At 39.2% G+C, this 16,490-nt stretch overlaps 1 protein-coding gene and 1 pseudogene across 1 annotated transcript; both read left to right on the top strand.

Annotated features, from left to right (window-relative positions):
- The first annotated feature begins 685 nt into the window (after nucleotides 1-685).
- LOC114175132 (uncharacterized) lies at nucleotides 686-1,336 on the top strand. Its single transcript, XM_028059901.1, has one exon. It carries the CDS (start codon nucleotides 686-688, stop codon nucleotides 1,334-1,336), a length of 651 nt encoding a protein of 216 aa, XP_027915702.1.
- An 11,870-nt stretch (nucleotides 1,337-13,206) lies between these two features.
- On the top strand, nucleotides 13,207-14,961 carry LOC146887571 (uncharacterized; annotated as a pseudogene).
- Nucleotides 14,962-16,490: the final 1,529 nt, after the last annotated feature.

Genomic DNA, 16,490 nt, shown 5'->3' with positions numbered 1-16,490 from the left:
ATCCATCATGGAGGAGAGAGACGAGCCTGTGACTTGGGAGGCATTCAGGAAGAAATTCCTCTTTGAATATTTCCTAGACAGCATCTGGTATGCTAAGGAGGTGGAGTTCCTCCAGCTCACCAAGGGAGGGAAGTCTATAATAAAGTATGTTGAGAAGTTCAAGCATCTCAATCGTTTCTACACCATGCCGTTTGATAAGGAGTGGTGATGCAGGAAGTTCGAGAATGGCCTTAGCGGTGATATCCGTTTGATGGTGGCCCCATTATCCATACAGGATTTTGCCGCCCTGGTGGAGAAGGCTAGAGTGACGGAGAAGATGAAGCAGGAAGTAGAGGGTCATCGTCCACAGCATCAGAAGATTGGCGGACCATTTGGGTCCAAACCGAGGCATAAGGAGCGGAAGAGACCATATGATAAGCCCCACTACCAACCCTAGGGGTCTAGGAGCTTTCCTCCCCAACAGGGTCGAGCGTAGTGTTTCATATGTGGAGGCCCTCATCTGAGGAACATCTGTCCACGCATGGAGGGCTATCGCAGGTGCAACAACTGTGGCATGGAAGACCACTTTGGGAAAGACTGTCCCACTCTTGTTAGGGCAGTGACACGCCCTCCATTTCAGACTCCTGCGTAGAATCCGCAGAGGAACAGAGGCAACAGGCCTCAGGCGACGGGCAAAGTGTATGCCATGACGGGAGCAGAGGCTACAGGGTCAGGTAGCCTTGTTCTGGGTCATTGTGTGATAGTTGGAAAGGACTGTTGTGTATTGTATGATTCTAGAGCGACACACTCCTTTGTGTCAGATAAATGCGTGAAAAGGTTGGGTCTGTCAATGTGTGAGCTACAGTGTGAACTTGTGGTATCTACTCCGGCGTCGGGTTTGGTCAGGACATCGTCCTTATGCGCTAAGTTTCTGGTGGAGGTAGAGGGGCGCAAGTATAAAGTGAATCTGATCTGCCTACCTCTACAAGAGTTTGAGGTGATCCTAGGATGGGATTGGCTCTCTGCCAATCACATCCTTATATACTGCCGAGAGAAGAAGTTGTTATTTCCCAGCTCAGAGGAACCTAAGTTGTTATCATCTCACGGGGTTATGAAGGAGCTACATGACAGTGCTCAGTGTTTCATGATCTTCACACATCTAGAGGTGGAGGGAGAGGAGATGAAGTCCGTCATACCAATAGTGCAAGAATTTGAAGACGTGTTCCCAGATGAAGTAGCAAGGTTGCCTCCCAGTAGGGAAGTGGAGTTCTCGATTGATTTGGTGCCTGGGATCGGGCCAGTGTCGATGGTTCCATACCGTATGGCTCTAGCAGAGTTGGTGGAACTTAAGAAGTAGATAAAGGAGTTATTGGGAAAGCAATTCATAAGACCCAGTACTTCGCCTTGGGGCGCACCAGTGTTGTTGGTGAAGAAAAAGGATGGAAGTTCGCGCTTATGTATGGACTACAGGCAACTGAACAAGATAACGATCAAGAACAAGTATCCTTTCCTGAGAATTGATGACTTGATAGATCAGTTGCATGGGTCATTCGTGTTCTCGAAGATTGATTTGCGGTCAAGATACCATCAGATTTTAGTGAAGGCAAATGATGTGTAGAAGACGACCTTCAGGTCTCGGTATAGATACTACGAGTATGTGGTTATGCCTTTTGATGTGAACAATGCTTCGGTAGTGTTCATGGACTACATGAACAGAATTTTTAGCCCCTTCTTCGATAAGTTTGTCATAGTCTTCATTGACGACATTCTCATCTATTCCTGAACTCAGGAGGAGCATGCAAAACACCTGAGGTTGGTACTTAGTATTCTGAGGGAGAAGCAATTGTACGCTAAGTTATCCAGATGTGAATTCTAGATGGATGAAGTGCAATTCTTAGGCCATGTGATATCTGCACAAGGCATTGCAATGGATCTATTGCATGGGTCATTTGTGTTCTCAAAGATTGATTTGTGGTCAAGATACCATCAGATTTTAGTGAAGGCAAATGATGTGTAGAAGACGGCCTTCAGGTCTCGGTATAGACACTACGAGTATGTGGTTATGCCTTTTGATGTGAACAATGCTTCGGTAGTGTTCATGGACTACATGAACAAAATTTTTAGGCCCTTCTTCGATAAGTTTATCATAGTCTTCATAGACGGCATTCTCATCTATTCCTGAATTCAGGTGGAGCATGCAGAACACTTGAGGTTGGTACTTAGTGTTCTAAGGGAGAAGCAATTGTACGCTAAGTTATCCAAATGTGAATTCTGGATGGATGAAGTGCAATTCTTAGGCCATGTAATATCTGCACAAGGCATTGCAATGGATCTAGTAAAGGTTGATGCAGTGGTTAAGTGGGAAAGTTCCAAGTCAGCAATTGAGATCAGGAGCTTTGTGGGGTTAGCTGGCTACTATAGGAGATTCATAGAAGGATTCTCCAAGATAGTGACGCCTCTGACACAACTTACTCGGAAGGACCAACTTTTCAACTAGACGGATAAGTGCGAGGAAAGCTTTAGGAGCTGAAGCGAAGGTTGACTAGTGCTCCCATATTGGTCATTCCGGATGTTGGGAAACCTTTTGAAGTATATTATGATGCCTCTCACTTGGGGCTGGGTTGTGTGTTGATGCAGGAAAAGAAGGCGGTGGCTTATGCTTCAAGGCAACTTAAGGTGCATGAGAGAAACTACCCCACTTATGACCTGGAATTGGCAGATATAGTATTTACCCTGAAGATTTGGAGGCATTATCTCTACGGTGCTCAATTTCGGGTATTCAGCGATCATAAGAGTCTCAAGTATTTATTTGATCAAAAGGAGTTAAACATGAGACAGAGACGATGGATGGAATTCCTAAAGGATTATGACTTCGAGCTTCTGTACCATAAGGGGAAGGTGAATGTAGTGGCTGATGCCTTCAGTAGGAAGACGGTACACACCGCACATCTTATGATAAATGAGGTGGAGCTACTAGAGCAATTCAGGGATATGAAGTTGCAGGTGGAGTTGGGATCCGAGTCCATTAGGTGTAGTACCTTAACTATATGTAGTGACTTCTTGGACTCAATTAGGGAGAGGCAGTTGTTAGATGCTAGCTTGAATAGGGTGGGAGAATAGCTCAGATCAGATGAAGCGAGGGATTTTGCCTTGGGTAATGATGGTATATTGAGATTTCAAGGCAGGGTGTGTGTACCAGATGACGCATAAGTGGAAAGCCGTCTTAGCTTGCATCCTGGCATGACTAAGATGTATCAAGATCTCAAGGAAACCTTCTGGTGGCAGGGGATGAAGAATGATGTTGCACAATTCGTATCAGCTTGTTTGACATGCCAAAAGGCGAAGGTCGAGCATCAGAGACCCGGCGGGAATCTACAGCCCTTGAATATACCAGTGTGGAAATGGGATAGCATCTCAATGGACTTTGTGACCCATTTGCCACAAACCTTCAGGGGGCATGATACCATCTGGGTTATCGTGCATAGATTGACCAAAAGTGCTCATTTCTTGGCAATGAACTTTAGGATGTTTATGGCCAAGTTGGCTTAACTATACATTATGGAGATTGTGAGGCTGCATGGAGTGCCTTCGAGTATAATATCCAATAGGGATCCGTGTTTCACTTCCTGGTTCTGGCAGACTTTGTAGAGTGCTTTGGGAAGCAAACTAACCATGAGTTCAATTATCATCCCTAAATCGATGGTCAGTCGGAGAGAACGATTCAATCGCTTGAAGATTTGTTGAGGACGTGTGTATTGGATCATCTGGGTGCTTGGGATGAAGTCCTACCTTTGATAGAGTTTACCTACAACAACAACTTTCATGTGAGCATTGGCATGGCGACATATGAGGCTCTATACGGTAGGAAGTGTATGACTCCTCTATGTTGGTATTAGGATGGGAAAGCAGTACTGGTCGGGCCAGAGTTGTTGGAGCAGACCACTGAGAAAGTGAGGTTGGTGAGAGATAGAATGCAGGCTTCACAGAGTAGACAAAAGGCTTATGCAGACCGTAGGAAGAGACCCTTGAAGTTCGCGGCTGGAGATCACGTATTCTTAAGGGTGACCTAAACCACCGGTGTGGGAAGGGCTCTCCGCTCAAGGAAGCTTTCTCCTAAGTTCCTTGGCCCTTATCAGATCTCGAGGAAGATTGGGCCAGTGGCTTATAAGATTGCTTTGTCTCCTCAGTTGGCAAATCTCCATCCGGTATTCCATGTGACGTAGTTGAGGAAATATGTGTTTGATCCGTCTCATGTGTTGGAGGCTGAGGATGTGCAAATCAGAGAAGATCTCACTATGGAGGTACCCCTAGTTGCTTTAGAGGATAACAAAGTTGAGGAACGCCGAGGAAAACCCCGTCAGTCTAGTCAAGGTCATCTGGGATCGGAGGACATGTGACTCTACTTGGGTGTTGGAGGAGGATATGAGGAGATCACATCCGCATCTTTTTACCTGGTAAGTTTCCAATTTCGAGGTCGAAAATTTTAGTTGTTGGGGAGAATGTAAGGCCTACTTACATTGTTGCCCTTATTTTTTAAAGGGCTACCCCAAAATCAGTTGGGGATAGGGATGGTCCAAAGGGAAATCAGACACTAATTCTGCCCTAACACACACTTTCAGAAAAAAGCCGCCTTGCTCTCCTCTCCTCACCCAAAATTGTGCTTTGATAGGGTTTGATCTCCAGCCTCCTTCAAGTTCGCTCAAGCTCATTCTTGCCCCACGTAAGTTACTCTCCGACTCATACCATTTTCCCCTTAGTATATTCTCGTGTTTTTCCAATTAGGGTTTTGTAGTGAGCACAATCATAAGATTTGTTCCACTATTTTCCAACTTCTAAGCCTATTCCTAGAGCTATTGTGCTCCGTGGTTGGTGTCGAGGTCATGTACTAGCTCATTCCAGGTAAGGGAAGCTACGGTTTCTTGTATTTTATAATTTGTTGTTGGTTTTTTATCTATCTCGAGTTGGTATGAAGTGTGTGCTACTGTGATTGCATAAAAGTGCTTTGCTTTATGTTTTGGACATGAATGTATGGTTGTTGCAGGTACGAATAGTGGCGAGAATTGATAGTCTCACCTAAACGAGCTAGTCTTGCCTAAGCGGAACTGGCAAAGGCTCGCCCAGACCTTCTGCGCGAGCTGTCACTCAGGCGGGTCATCTTTGTTTTGAGCGAGAGAATGCCTCACTCAAGCGAGGAGATCTCGCCTAAGCGAGCTAGTGTGAATTGCCATTGTTCTAGATTGTCGAGCCCTCGTCTAGGCGAAAGGAGCTCGCCTGAGCGAGACCCTTCAGTCTGAGCGAGAAGTTGAACGAGGGTACTATGATATTTGTTGTTTTCTATGTTCTTGGATGGTTGGCATTTGCTTGATTTGAATTGTTATGTTAAAAGCATGAGGAGAATGATTATGCATGAATGGTATGGTGTATGGGTTGTAAATGATAGGTGTGGTATGATCTGGGCATGTGATTTTATTTGGGATGGTTGGTTATCAAAGTGACATGGTGTCGGTACGAAATACACTTCTATATTCATGGTTTGGGAAGGATGAGTTGGAATGGATCCAATATGGCATATGAAGGAGGATTGATTATAAAGGCTGGCATGAGATTTCTATGCATGAAAAATATTACTTGTTTGATTGAGTATGATTGGTATGTGGTCAGTACTTAATTCCATGAGCCTCTAGGTGAGACCCCATAGTGGTGCTTTAGTGGTCAGGACGTAATTCCATGACCCTTGTTAGTGGGAGTTCATGGTGGTGCCCCATCTATATAATTTGGTAAGGATTCAAGGTAAGGTTGCATCTTGACACTCTAAGGAGTTAGTTAGTCTCACTTAGAGTGGACTTACTCTTGTGGTGAGAGTAGCAAGAGGCCTGAGATTCATTACGGGTTAACCTTGTGCGTAGGGGTTGAAACTTTATAACACTTAGTTCGGGGGTGAGTAGGGAAATCCACCACAAGTGCAAGCATCTGCTGAATCCGACTAAATTATATGTATCTGGATGAGTCAAGTTGAGTCTTAGTGTATTGTTTGCAAGTCATAACATGATTGGTTGACATATATTCATTGGTCTGTGAAATAACATGTATCCGTATGATAAACTATTTTATACTCTAGCTTACCGTTTTTGCTCTTTTGGTTGCCTTATATGTGATTCTTCTCCTTTTGTGATGATTATCAATTTATTGGTGTGAGCAGATGCGAGAGTTCTCGCGATCAACAGGGGAATGGTGACCCTTCAGCCTGAGCGAGGAGTCGGGCGAGGGTACTGTGATATTTGTTATTTTCTATGTTCTTGGATGGTTGGCAATTGCATGAGCCCATGGTGGTGAGACTTCTAGGTGAGATCCCATGGTGGTGCATATGCCCAGTCAGTACGTAATTTCATGAGCCTCTAGGTGAGACCCCATGGTGGTTCTTCAGTGGTCGGGATGTAATTCTATGACCCCTGTTAGTGGGAGTTCATGGTGGTGCCCCATCTATATAATTTGGTAAGGATTCAAGGTAAGGTTGCATCCTGACACTCTAAGGAGTCAGTTAGTCTCACTTAGAGCGGACTGACTCTTGTGGTTAGAATAGCAAGAGGCCTGAGATTCATTAAGGGCTAACCTTGTGCCTAGGGGTTGAAACTTTATAACACTTGGCTCCGGGATGAGCAGCTCGGGGGTGAGCAAGGAAATCCACCACAAGTGCAAGCATCCGCTGAATCCGACTAAATTATATGTATCCGGATGAGTCAAGTTGAGTTTTAGTGTATTGTTTGCAAGTCATAACATGATTGGTTGACATATATTCATTGGTCTGTGAAATAGCTTGTATTCATATGATAAACTATTTTATACTCTAGCTTACCGTTTTTGCTCTTTTGGTTGCCTTATATGTGGTTCTTCTCCTTTTGCGATGATCATCAATTTATTGGTGTGAGTAGATGCGAGAGGTTCTCGCGATTAACAGGGGAATGGTAACTCTGCTGCTTAGCCCGCCTGGGCTGGATCCCACTTAGTGGATTTTCTCTTATGGCTATGATCCATGTATTACCTTTTTTTAAATCTTAGTTGTATTACTGTTGGATTATGTATCCAGTGTGTATTTGACATCGTGGTGTGCCCCAGGATTTTCTTTTATAAATTCTAGGATATTCTTAAGGAGTGAGTTATACTCCGAACCTTTGCTCGCAGTATTATTTATGCGTGACGTGTCATTTAAGTAAGTTTATTTATTAAATGGGACGTTACATGCCACGTCTCAATTCCTAATTTTTTAATTTTTTTAATTTAAAAAAATTGCTCATGTGTCAAGTCAGCACCGTGACATGTTTCGATTCGTGGTTGTGTCATTTTCTTTTGTTCAATTTAGTCCCAAATTTTGTTAAAATTGAGCAATTTTGTCCTTTTGTAAAATTGACATTTAAAAATAAAGTTAAATATGCTTTTTGTCCCTCAACTTTTACTTAAAATTGGAATTGGTTTCTCTTCGAAACTTTGACCCAAATCAGTCTCTCAACTTTAGAAATGCATGGATTTAGTCCTTTTAACCAGTTTTTTTAGTTTATTTGACGTTTCAAACATGTTTCTCGGTTACTATCGAAGAGGAAGTGCATCAAATGGTATAAACAACTCAAATGTTGTCATGAAATACATTTGAAACGTCAAATAAACTTCACAAACTTTGGTTAAAATGACTAAATTCACACATTTTGTAGAGTTGGGGACTAAATTGGACAAAAGTTTCGAAGAGGGACTAATTTCAATTTTTACTGAAGTTAAGGGACAAAAAACATATTTAACTCTTAGAAATATTAAAAATATTTCAGAAAAATATACTAATATTTCAAAAATTGACATTTATATTTAAAACATTTTTAGAGTTTAATATCTAAAACACAATAGAAATATTAAATGTTTTAGATTTAAAATTCAATTTTAGAAATATTAATATATATTTCTAAAACATTTAATAATTATATTCTAATAATATTTAAAATAATTATATTCTATTTAATAATTGAATCTAAGAATTATATTCAATTTATAATTAAATATAATAATTTATAATTGAATTTCAAAAATAATCAATAAAAATGTCAATTTTAATATAAATATTAGTATAATATTTATATAAAAATTAAATTTGGTCTCAATTTGGAAGGAACAAAATTATTCTATTTTAACAAAAAGTTGGACTCAATTAAGGATGTCAAAATGGGTTAACCCGACCCGTTTAAGCCCGACCCGCTTTTGACACGCCAAAATCAGGTCGGGTCGGGCCAAAATCTGAACCCATGTCGGCAATAGATAGGATGGCATGCTGGCTCGCCCTCTTCCCCCTCTTTTCCTTTACTCCTCTATTTTGTGACATGGCTTGGAGAAATGAAGCATTTTGTGAATCTAGAAGAATAAAAAAGATACGATGCAAAAAGGATACGACATAATCAATGGAAGAAAGAAAGGATATAGTGCAAAAATGCAACCAAAAATCAGATTCACAGTCATTCCCAGTACAATCGAAAACCCTTATTCACAATTCACAACATAAAAAATCCCAATTCACAAGCCATGTGCAAAATGGGAAATTCCAAATACAATTTCCAAAATTAGAAACCCAAAATCATAAATCCCAATTGAAACTCCCAAATCAGAAACCCTAGTTCCCAATTCACAAAAATCAGAAACCCTAACTTTCGCCCAACATTTCGACAACCATTAGCCTTAATCATTGTCTTCTCCTTCACTTGAAACACCTACAACCAAACCCATTTGAAGAGGAGGAAGAAGGTTGAACAATAATGGAGAAGAGGGCCATTGGAGCTCCTGACCAACTATGCATCCTAGAAAAGATGCAACAATGCTGACAATGACGTCTAACTTCGACGCTTACAGCGAGACGAGGAAGGTGAAGTCGTGGGTGGAGGTGGTGTTGTCGTGGCCTCAAGAATAGAAGAACATAAAGATGGATGCAGTAGGTTTTGTCTTTGTTGCTAATGGTGAGGCAAGGAAGTTGCAACCATGGGTGGAGGTGCTGTTGTCATGGCCTCACATGTAGAAGAAAACGAAGGTGGCTAGGGTAGGTTTCGTTTTCTCTCTTGTTTTGAGGCTGACTCAAATATTTTCAGTGAAAATTTAATGAAGAAAGGGAAAATATAAAACGTGAGACGGGTTATGGGTTCTAACGGGTTGGCCTGCCTTGTGACTTGGCGGGTTGACAGGTCAGATAGGCCGGTTTCTTTTGGGTTGGCAGGTTCAAACATGTAACTCGGCCTGTCCTTTTTCTAGTGGGTTGGCAGGTCAACCCGTTTGGCTTGAACAACTTTGACATTCTTATAGACTTAGTTAAACAAAAATAACGAATATAGAGACTAAAATGAACAAAAGGAAATGACACAATCATGAATTGACACGTGGCACGATGCTGACTTGACACGATGACAATTATATATATATATATATATATATATATATATATATATATATATATATATATATATATATATAAAGGAACTAACATGTGTCATGCACTATTCACAAATATTAACTATTTAAACATCATTAGCAAAAATATCAAATTGATGAAAATTATAACCTAATTGAACATCCAATAAAAAATGACCAAAATTGAATAAATGCAACGTAAATGTAAATGAAAAAAAATTAAACTAATTATTTAAAACTAATTCTTTAAAATATAAACTCAAGATTAAAAAAATTATGTTAAGACATAATTTAAATAAAATGGTTGTTGGTCCTATTGCCCCTTCTTTCTCCTATATGTTAATATCACAATCGATATAATGGTTCTTGATAAATTACTTATATTTGTTTGAAATTATTATTATTATTATTATTATTATTATTGTTGTTGTTTATTTTTATTTTTATTATTAGTGTGTTTGACACTACTATTATTTTTCCTATTTGCACGGTTAGTTATATTCAAAACCTTACCTTTTCATACTCACATACCATACCCACAAACAATAATAAACAATATGTAAATAACAAACAACTTAGATACCACTAACAATCATAAAACTAACCTTTTTATTCATCATACATAATAAACAAAATAATGAATGTTTTATTTTACTAGACATGACAATTTGTTTTTGGTGGAAAATGAATTCTTTACGTAACAGTTTTAATACATTCGATTTATGATTTTAATATTTACGTATTCTTAAACAAATATTTTTGAAACACAGTAAATATTTGTATTTAAGCAAATTGTTATTGTACTTATGTTAACACAAATAATTTTTATCTCCAACTAAACATATTAAAAAACACATTTTATCATTTTTAACTTCTTATAAAAATGAAAAAGTGAATAGGCCAAACTTTTTTAAAATAATAATTCACATATTATAATTGATAAAAAAAAAGTGGACATAAAATATAGAAGAAAGTTAAATAAAAGGCTTAAATACCTATTTGGTCCACATTTTTGCAGTGTTTGTTGCTGATGGTCCTAATTTTTTCCAAATTTTAAAATGGTCCTCATTTTTACAATTTGTGTTTAATTTGGTCCTTATGTGTCATGCCATTTAAATGACTAATGGAGCACTTTACAGGTGGCACTGTTTGCATTATGTCTTCCGTTATGTGTATTACGTGGAGAAGTAGTGTATAATGAGCTGGATTATCTAGGTTTAAAGTAGGAAATTGGAGGAAAATGTAATTAGGGATTTAGGGAGAAGAATTTTTAATCCGAAGTCTGCGATTTTGTGGGGCTCATTAAGGCACTTGGGGGAAGATTGTGTTCAATTTCTTCATTTGGTGCAGCCAATATTATTACTCATCTAACTTAAAAAGTTAAATAAGTCTTAAGAATGGTGTTAACGAATAAATTCAAACTACACAATTGGTTTTTGTTATTAATATAGTACTGGATACAAGAGTGAAAAGAACAGAAATGAAGACACAAAAACTAGATACAAAAATTTCAATTGATGGATTAGCCATTTTTTGTTATCAACGTAGTTGAAACTAACTTTTGGTAGATTTCTCGTAGCTTTAGTATCGTATGCTGAAATGAAATTGTGCAAATCCGTGTGATTGGGTAAATAATGTTAATCAACAAATAAAAAGTGGTGTTAGAGAACAGAAATGTTCAATGAAGTCATCACACTATGAAATGACAAAAAGGAAGTGTGAACTACTCCCACAACTTTCACAATCTATTGTCCTCACACCATAGCATAGCTTTCAAACATTTTATAAGTGAAATTTATGGTGAAACTATCTATGAAATTAACCAAAATGCATTGAATGGTGGTGAAGTAGTTAATATAAAAATTACGCAGCTTCTTAAAACATAAATTGTGAGCTATAGTTACACTTTTCTCACTATCATAAGCTGGTATTTTGAGTTGTCCAATGTCTATCAACACCATAACTGCTTTTTTAGGAATTGTAGGAACTGTAGTTATCATCCTCACAGGTAGAATTTAAACTGAAATATTTATTTTGTTTTCATATTTTATTCTATAGTGATTAATTCATGAGATTTCCGTTATGATTGGATTCTCTAATGATCTTAGGTTCTACGTGGGAGTTCTGAGAAGAGAATTGATGAACAATTTATGGAAAAAGTGGGTACTATTGGTAAAGTTCATCATTTCAATCTAGTTCGCCTACATGGATTTTGCTTTGAAAGTCAATTGAGAGCACTGGTTTACGAGTACATGGAGAATAGAGCACTTGAGAAGTACTTATTTCATGAAAGAAGGAGCCCAACGAAGAAATTGAACACAATCTTCCCCAAGTGCCTGAACGAGCCCCACAAGATCATAGATCTCAGATTGAAAATTCTTCTCCCTAAATCCCTAATTACATTTTTCCTCAATTCCTTTCTTTAAACCTAGATAATCCAGCTCACTGTACACTACCCCTCCTGTAATACACATAATGGAAGATGTAATAAAAATAGTGTCACTTGTACAGTGCTTCATTAGTCATTTAAACGTCATGACACAAAAGGACCAAATTTAACACAAATTGCAAAAATGAGGATCATTTTAAACATTATGAAAAAATTAGGACCATCGACAACAAATACTACAAAAATGTGGACCAAATAGGTATATAAGCCTGACTAAAAAAAAACTTTAGATAGATAACTAAAAATATACATAGCAACTTTGTATAACCATAAGTTACGTTATCACAAAACTAAACGTTTTAAAACATATATTCTTACTTTACTTTACAAAGTGTCTACAATGTTCTATTTCTAACGTTCAAATGACAATTACTATTTCAAAAGATACAAAACTCCCATAATTTCCTAATTTGTGTTAAAGTTGTCAACTACCCAATATATGTCATAATCTCTTTTTAATCAACAATGTTCATTCGTATTCTTTAAATTTTGGCGGTGACAATTAGACTCTAACTCAACGGGTCAGTCTACAAGTCTGCCTAAAATGTGTAGGGCGGGCCGAGAACTAAAGCTCATAGCCTATCAAAGTTCGACTTGTGTAAGCCTGGGGCCTGCGCAGGCCAACCCGTCGCAACCCGCATACGTTTGCCATAAGTTATTAACATTCACGCACAACTGGTTGTGGAAGCTGTAGACAGAGAGAGATCATCATCCTCCTCACTCGCGAGTTCAGTTCAGGCAAACCACACCTTTGTTGCTCTACTCAATGCTCACACTGCCCCACCCATCTCTTAACATACATTCCCCCACACCTTTCATTGACGACCACCACATCGCAGTTGTAGGAGCGCATCTCCTCCACCCCTTTCACGATTCATGACCACCGCGACGAAGAAGCACCTCTCATTTATTGGATAATCTTTAATTTTGTTAGATAATCTTTAATTTTGTTAGATAATATTTAGATTATGTTTTAGATTATGAAGTTGTTTTTATTTAGCAAAGTGATAAGATATTTTATATTTGGTGAATTAGATTTAAGTTAGTTGTTATTTTAGTTAGTTGGAGTATCTAAGATTTAGTTTGATAATATAGGCTATTAGATAAGATTAGATTAAATTAAGATTTAATTTGGTTTGTTAATATTTGGTTTGTAATTGTCTATATAATAGCCCATTCTCTATAACTGAAAAACACCACAATGAGTTACATTGCATATTCTTTGAGTGTGTGTGAGTTTTTTCCAACAAAATGGTATCAGAGCTTTATGCTCTGAGTACCGAGTGAGTGAGAGAGAGAGAGAGGAAAACAGTGTGAGAAAGGAGGAAAGGAGTGTACCTGAGTGAGAGATGGCTAAAGTTGTTAATGGTATGACGGTGCCGCAGTTGACGAAGAAAACCAATTATGATAATTGATGTCTATAGATGAAGACCCTTCTGGGATCCCAAGATATTTGGGATATAGTGGAGAATGGATACGAAGAACCTGCGGAGGATGCAAATCAGACAGTGGCCCAAATTGTCGTGTTGAAGAAGACGCGAGTGAAAGACAAGTCGGCTTTGTATTTTTTGTACAATGTTGTGGACGAGTCAGGCTTCGAGAAGATTGCAAACATTGCATCTTCAAAGGAAGCATGGGATATTCTAGAGGTTGCATACAGAGGGAACGATCAGGTCAGACAAGTTCGATTTCAAGCTCTTAGAGGAGAGTTTGAAGGGCTGAAGATGGAAGATAAAAAGCAGGTAACTGAGTACATAACTTGGGTAGAGAAGGTGGCCAACCAACTCGGCAGGAATGGACAGGCCAAGCCAGCAAGTCGGGTTGTGGAGAAAATCTTGAGGTCATTGACACATGATTTTGAGAGCATTGTATGCGCCATCAAGGAGTCAAAGGACCTGTCAGTTCTCTTAGTGGAAGAACTTGTCGGGTCATTGAAGGCACATGAACAAAGGAGAGGGAAGAAGCATGAATTGCGTGATCAAACACTAAAGTCTCAACTTGAGTTGGATGAAACTCAGAATACTTAGAGTCGAGTTCCTGGAGGCAGAGGACGAGGTGGTAGAGGACATGGCAGAGGACGAGGTGGCCGAGGTCGAGGTGGACATGACCGAGATGATGTTGAAGAGAGCACAGATCAGACCAGGCAGCAAAATTGGCATGGTCAAGAAAGGGGCGAAGGAGATTGGTCCAAGTCAGAAGTGGAATGTTTCAGGTGTGGCAAGTATGGCCACTACGCAAGAGAATGTAGATCGGCAAGTTGCTACAACTGTGGCAAGGTCGGTCATATAGCAAAATATTGTCAATCGGAAAAAAATGAGAAAAATCTTCTCACAGAGGAAGATGACGAGGAAGAGATAGGGATTTTAATGATGATGCAAAACTCAGATGTCGAACTCAAGAGCGGTGAATCGAAAGCTGAGCGGCATTCAGGCCGTGTGAAGGAAAGGACATTAGGTGACGAGCTTAGTCCAGGTTGTTTAAACTCGGTCTGGTATATGAACACGGGAGCAGGCAATCACATGTGTGGAGATGAGAGTTTCTTCAACGAACTCACCAAGGTGGAGGCCGGATTAGTGTCATGTGGAGATGATTCCAAGATGGTGATAAAAGGGCGTGGAACAATACGACACATGCAGAAGGATGGACGGGTTGGAGAAATCAGGGATGTCTACTATGTTCATGAGGTGAAGAGTAACATTTTGAGCAAAGGTCAGATACTGGAGAAAGGAAACTCGATTCTGATAAAGAACCAGGTACTATACTTGAAGGACAAGCACGGTCGGCTAGCAGCCCGGGTAGAAAAGAAGAAAAATCGGATGTACAAATTGGAGTTGAGCATCCTGCAGAAAAGGTGTTTGAAACGAGTGGACAGTGAAGGCGGTGCAGGATCTATTCGGAATAGTGTGGGATCTGTTCGGAATGGTGTGGTGGAGAAAGAGTCCACTAAGCAAATTAAAGCAGTGCGATCTGAAAGAGAAGAGGCAACCAATCTTGTCGAAGAAGTTGAAGAAGAAGAAGTAGTGTTGTTGATGATGGGATATAGCTCGGGGGATGAGCACAAACAAGTGGAAAAGTCGGCAAGAAGGTTGAGTGTTATAAATTAGTCCAGTAGCATGGAGAGGTCGTCAAGACGTGTGGACAACTTGAAAAGCTTGGAAGAGTGTGTTAAGATCTTATACAGCCCGAAAAGGGACTTGGAGAGCTCAGTGGAGCATGTGGAGAGCTTGGTTGAGCATGAGGTTAGCTCAGTTAGCTCGGTGGGAAGTCTAAATTATTTGATTAAGTCAGTGGAGGAAGTGGAGTGCCCAAATCGTTCGGGGGAGCAAGTGATCACCTTGAAAAGCTTAACAGGGAGCCTAGGTAGCTCGGTAGATAGTCGAGCTAGCTCGGATAGCTTAGCATGGATTATGGATAGCTCGAATATTGAACAAGAAGAGCAGGTGCATGTCGAGAAGGATATGAGAGTTGTACTAGAAGTGCAAGATGAGAAGTGGTGACTTGGAATGGATGACAAGTTCGGTGTGAAGAAGGTGTGGAAATTTTCCGATCTCTTAAAGAGAGCTTAGCCTATTCAGAGGATCCCAGTTAATGGCAAGTCGGTCACAAAGATAATAAAGAACCCAACAAAGGGTAAGTCAACCAAGGTTAAGATGAAGTCGGTCAAATAGAAGATGAAGTCGGTCAAAGAGAAAATCAAGTTGGTCAAAGAAGAAAGCAAGTCGGCTATGGAGATAGAAGATTGTTTGGGATGAGAGAAGAACAAAATTTAAGATTATGGGGGAGTTTTGTTGGATAATCTTTAATTTTGTTAGATAATCTTTAATTTTGTTAGATAATATTTAGATTATGGAGTTGTTTTTATTTAGCAAAGTGATAGGATATTTTATATTTGGTTTGTAATTGGCTATATAATAGCCCATTCTCTATCAATGAAAAACACCATAGTGAGTTGCATTGCATATTCTTTGAATGTGTGTGAGTTTTTTCCAACATCTTTTACCCCCTTTCATGCGATTGACAGCCACCAGGACGCATGAGTGCCTCTCCTCTACCCCTTTCACGATTTCGTCCAACTCTTTGCATCGAAGTCGAACGTGCTTGAATCATCGTTGTCGAACCCTTCTCGAATTGGTTTGGTTTCAAAATCGCCCATCTCGAACGCTTTCCATTGCCAACAATAGATGAACCATCTCTTCAATTTAATTGTTTTTGCTTTGTATGAACTTGCAACAACTTTTATATTGCTATTGAATTGCTTGTCTTTTGAATTAGTGCTGAATTGGTTTGCTATTTACATTTGTTTCGTTTTTGCTGTGTGTATTAGTGCAACAGTCATATGTGTGTTATTGTTGCTGATTTGGTTTGGTTTGGTTTGCTGTTTAAATTAGTTTTGTTTTTACTGTGTGTATTGTTGCAATAGTCATGTGTGTGTAGTGCTACTACTCATTTGGTTTGTTGTTTCAATTGGAAATTCAATTGTTGCTGATGTGTGTGTATTGTTGTGTGATGTGTGTATCAAGAAATTGAATTGGAATTTAGAAATAAGAATGGATGATAAAGATATTAACATACCTCTTTGTGAAAATGAAACTGAGGAAGATGATACTGAAAAACATTCTGAACCAGTTAAGAA

The sequence above is a fragment of the Vigna unguiculata genome, chromosome 3, assembly GCF_037176805.1.
Source record: "Vigna unguiculata cultivar grain cowpea cultivar isolate G323 ecotype 2 chromosome 3, ASM3717680v1, whole genome shotgun sequence".
Classification (NCBI taxonomy): domain Eukaryota; kingdom Viridiplantae; phylum Streptophyta; class Magnoliopsida; order Fabales; family Fabaceae; genus Vigna; species Vigna unguiculata.
Note: the sequence above shows the minus strand (reverse complement) of the source record. Positions and strands in the feature narration are given on the sequence as shown.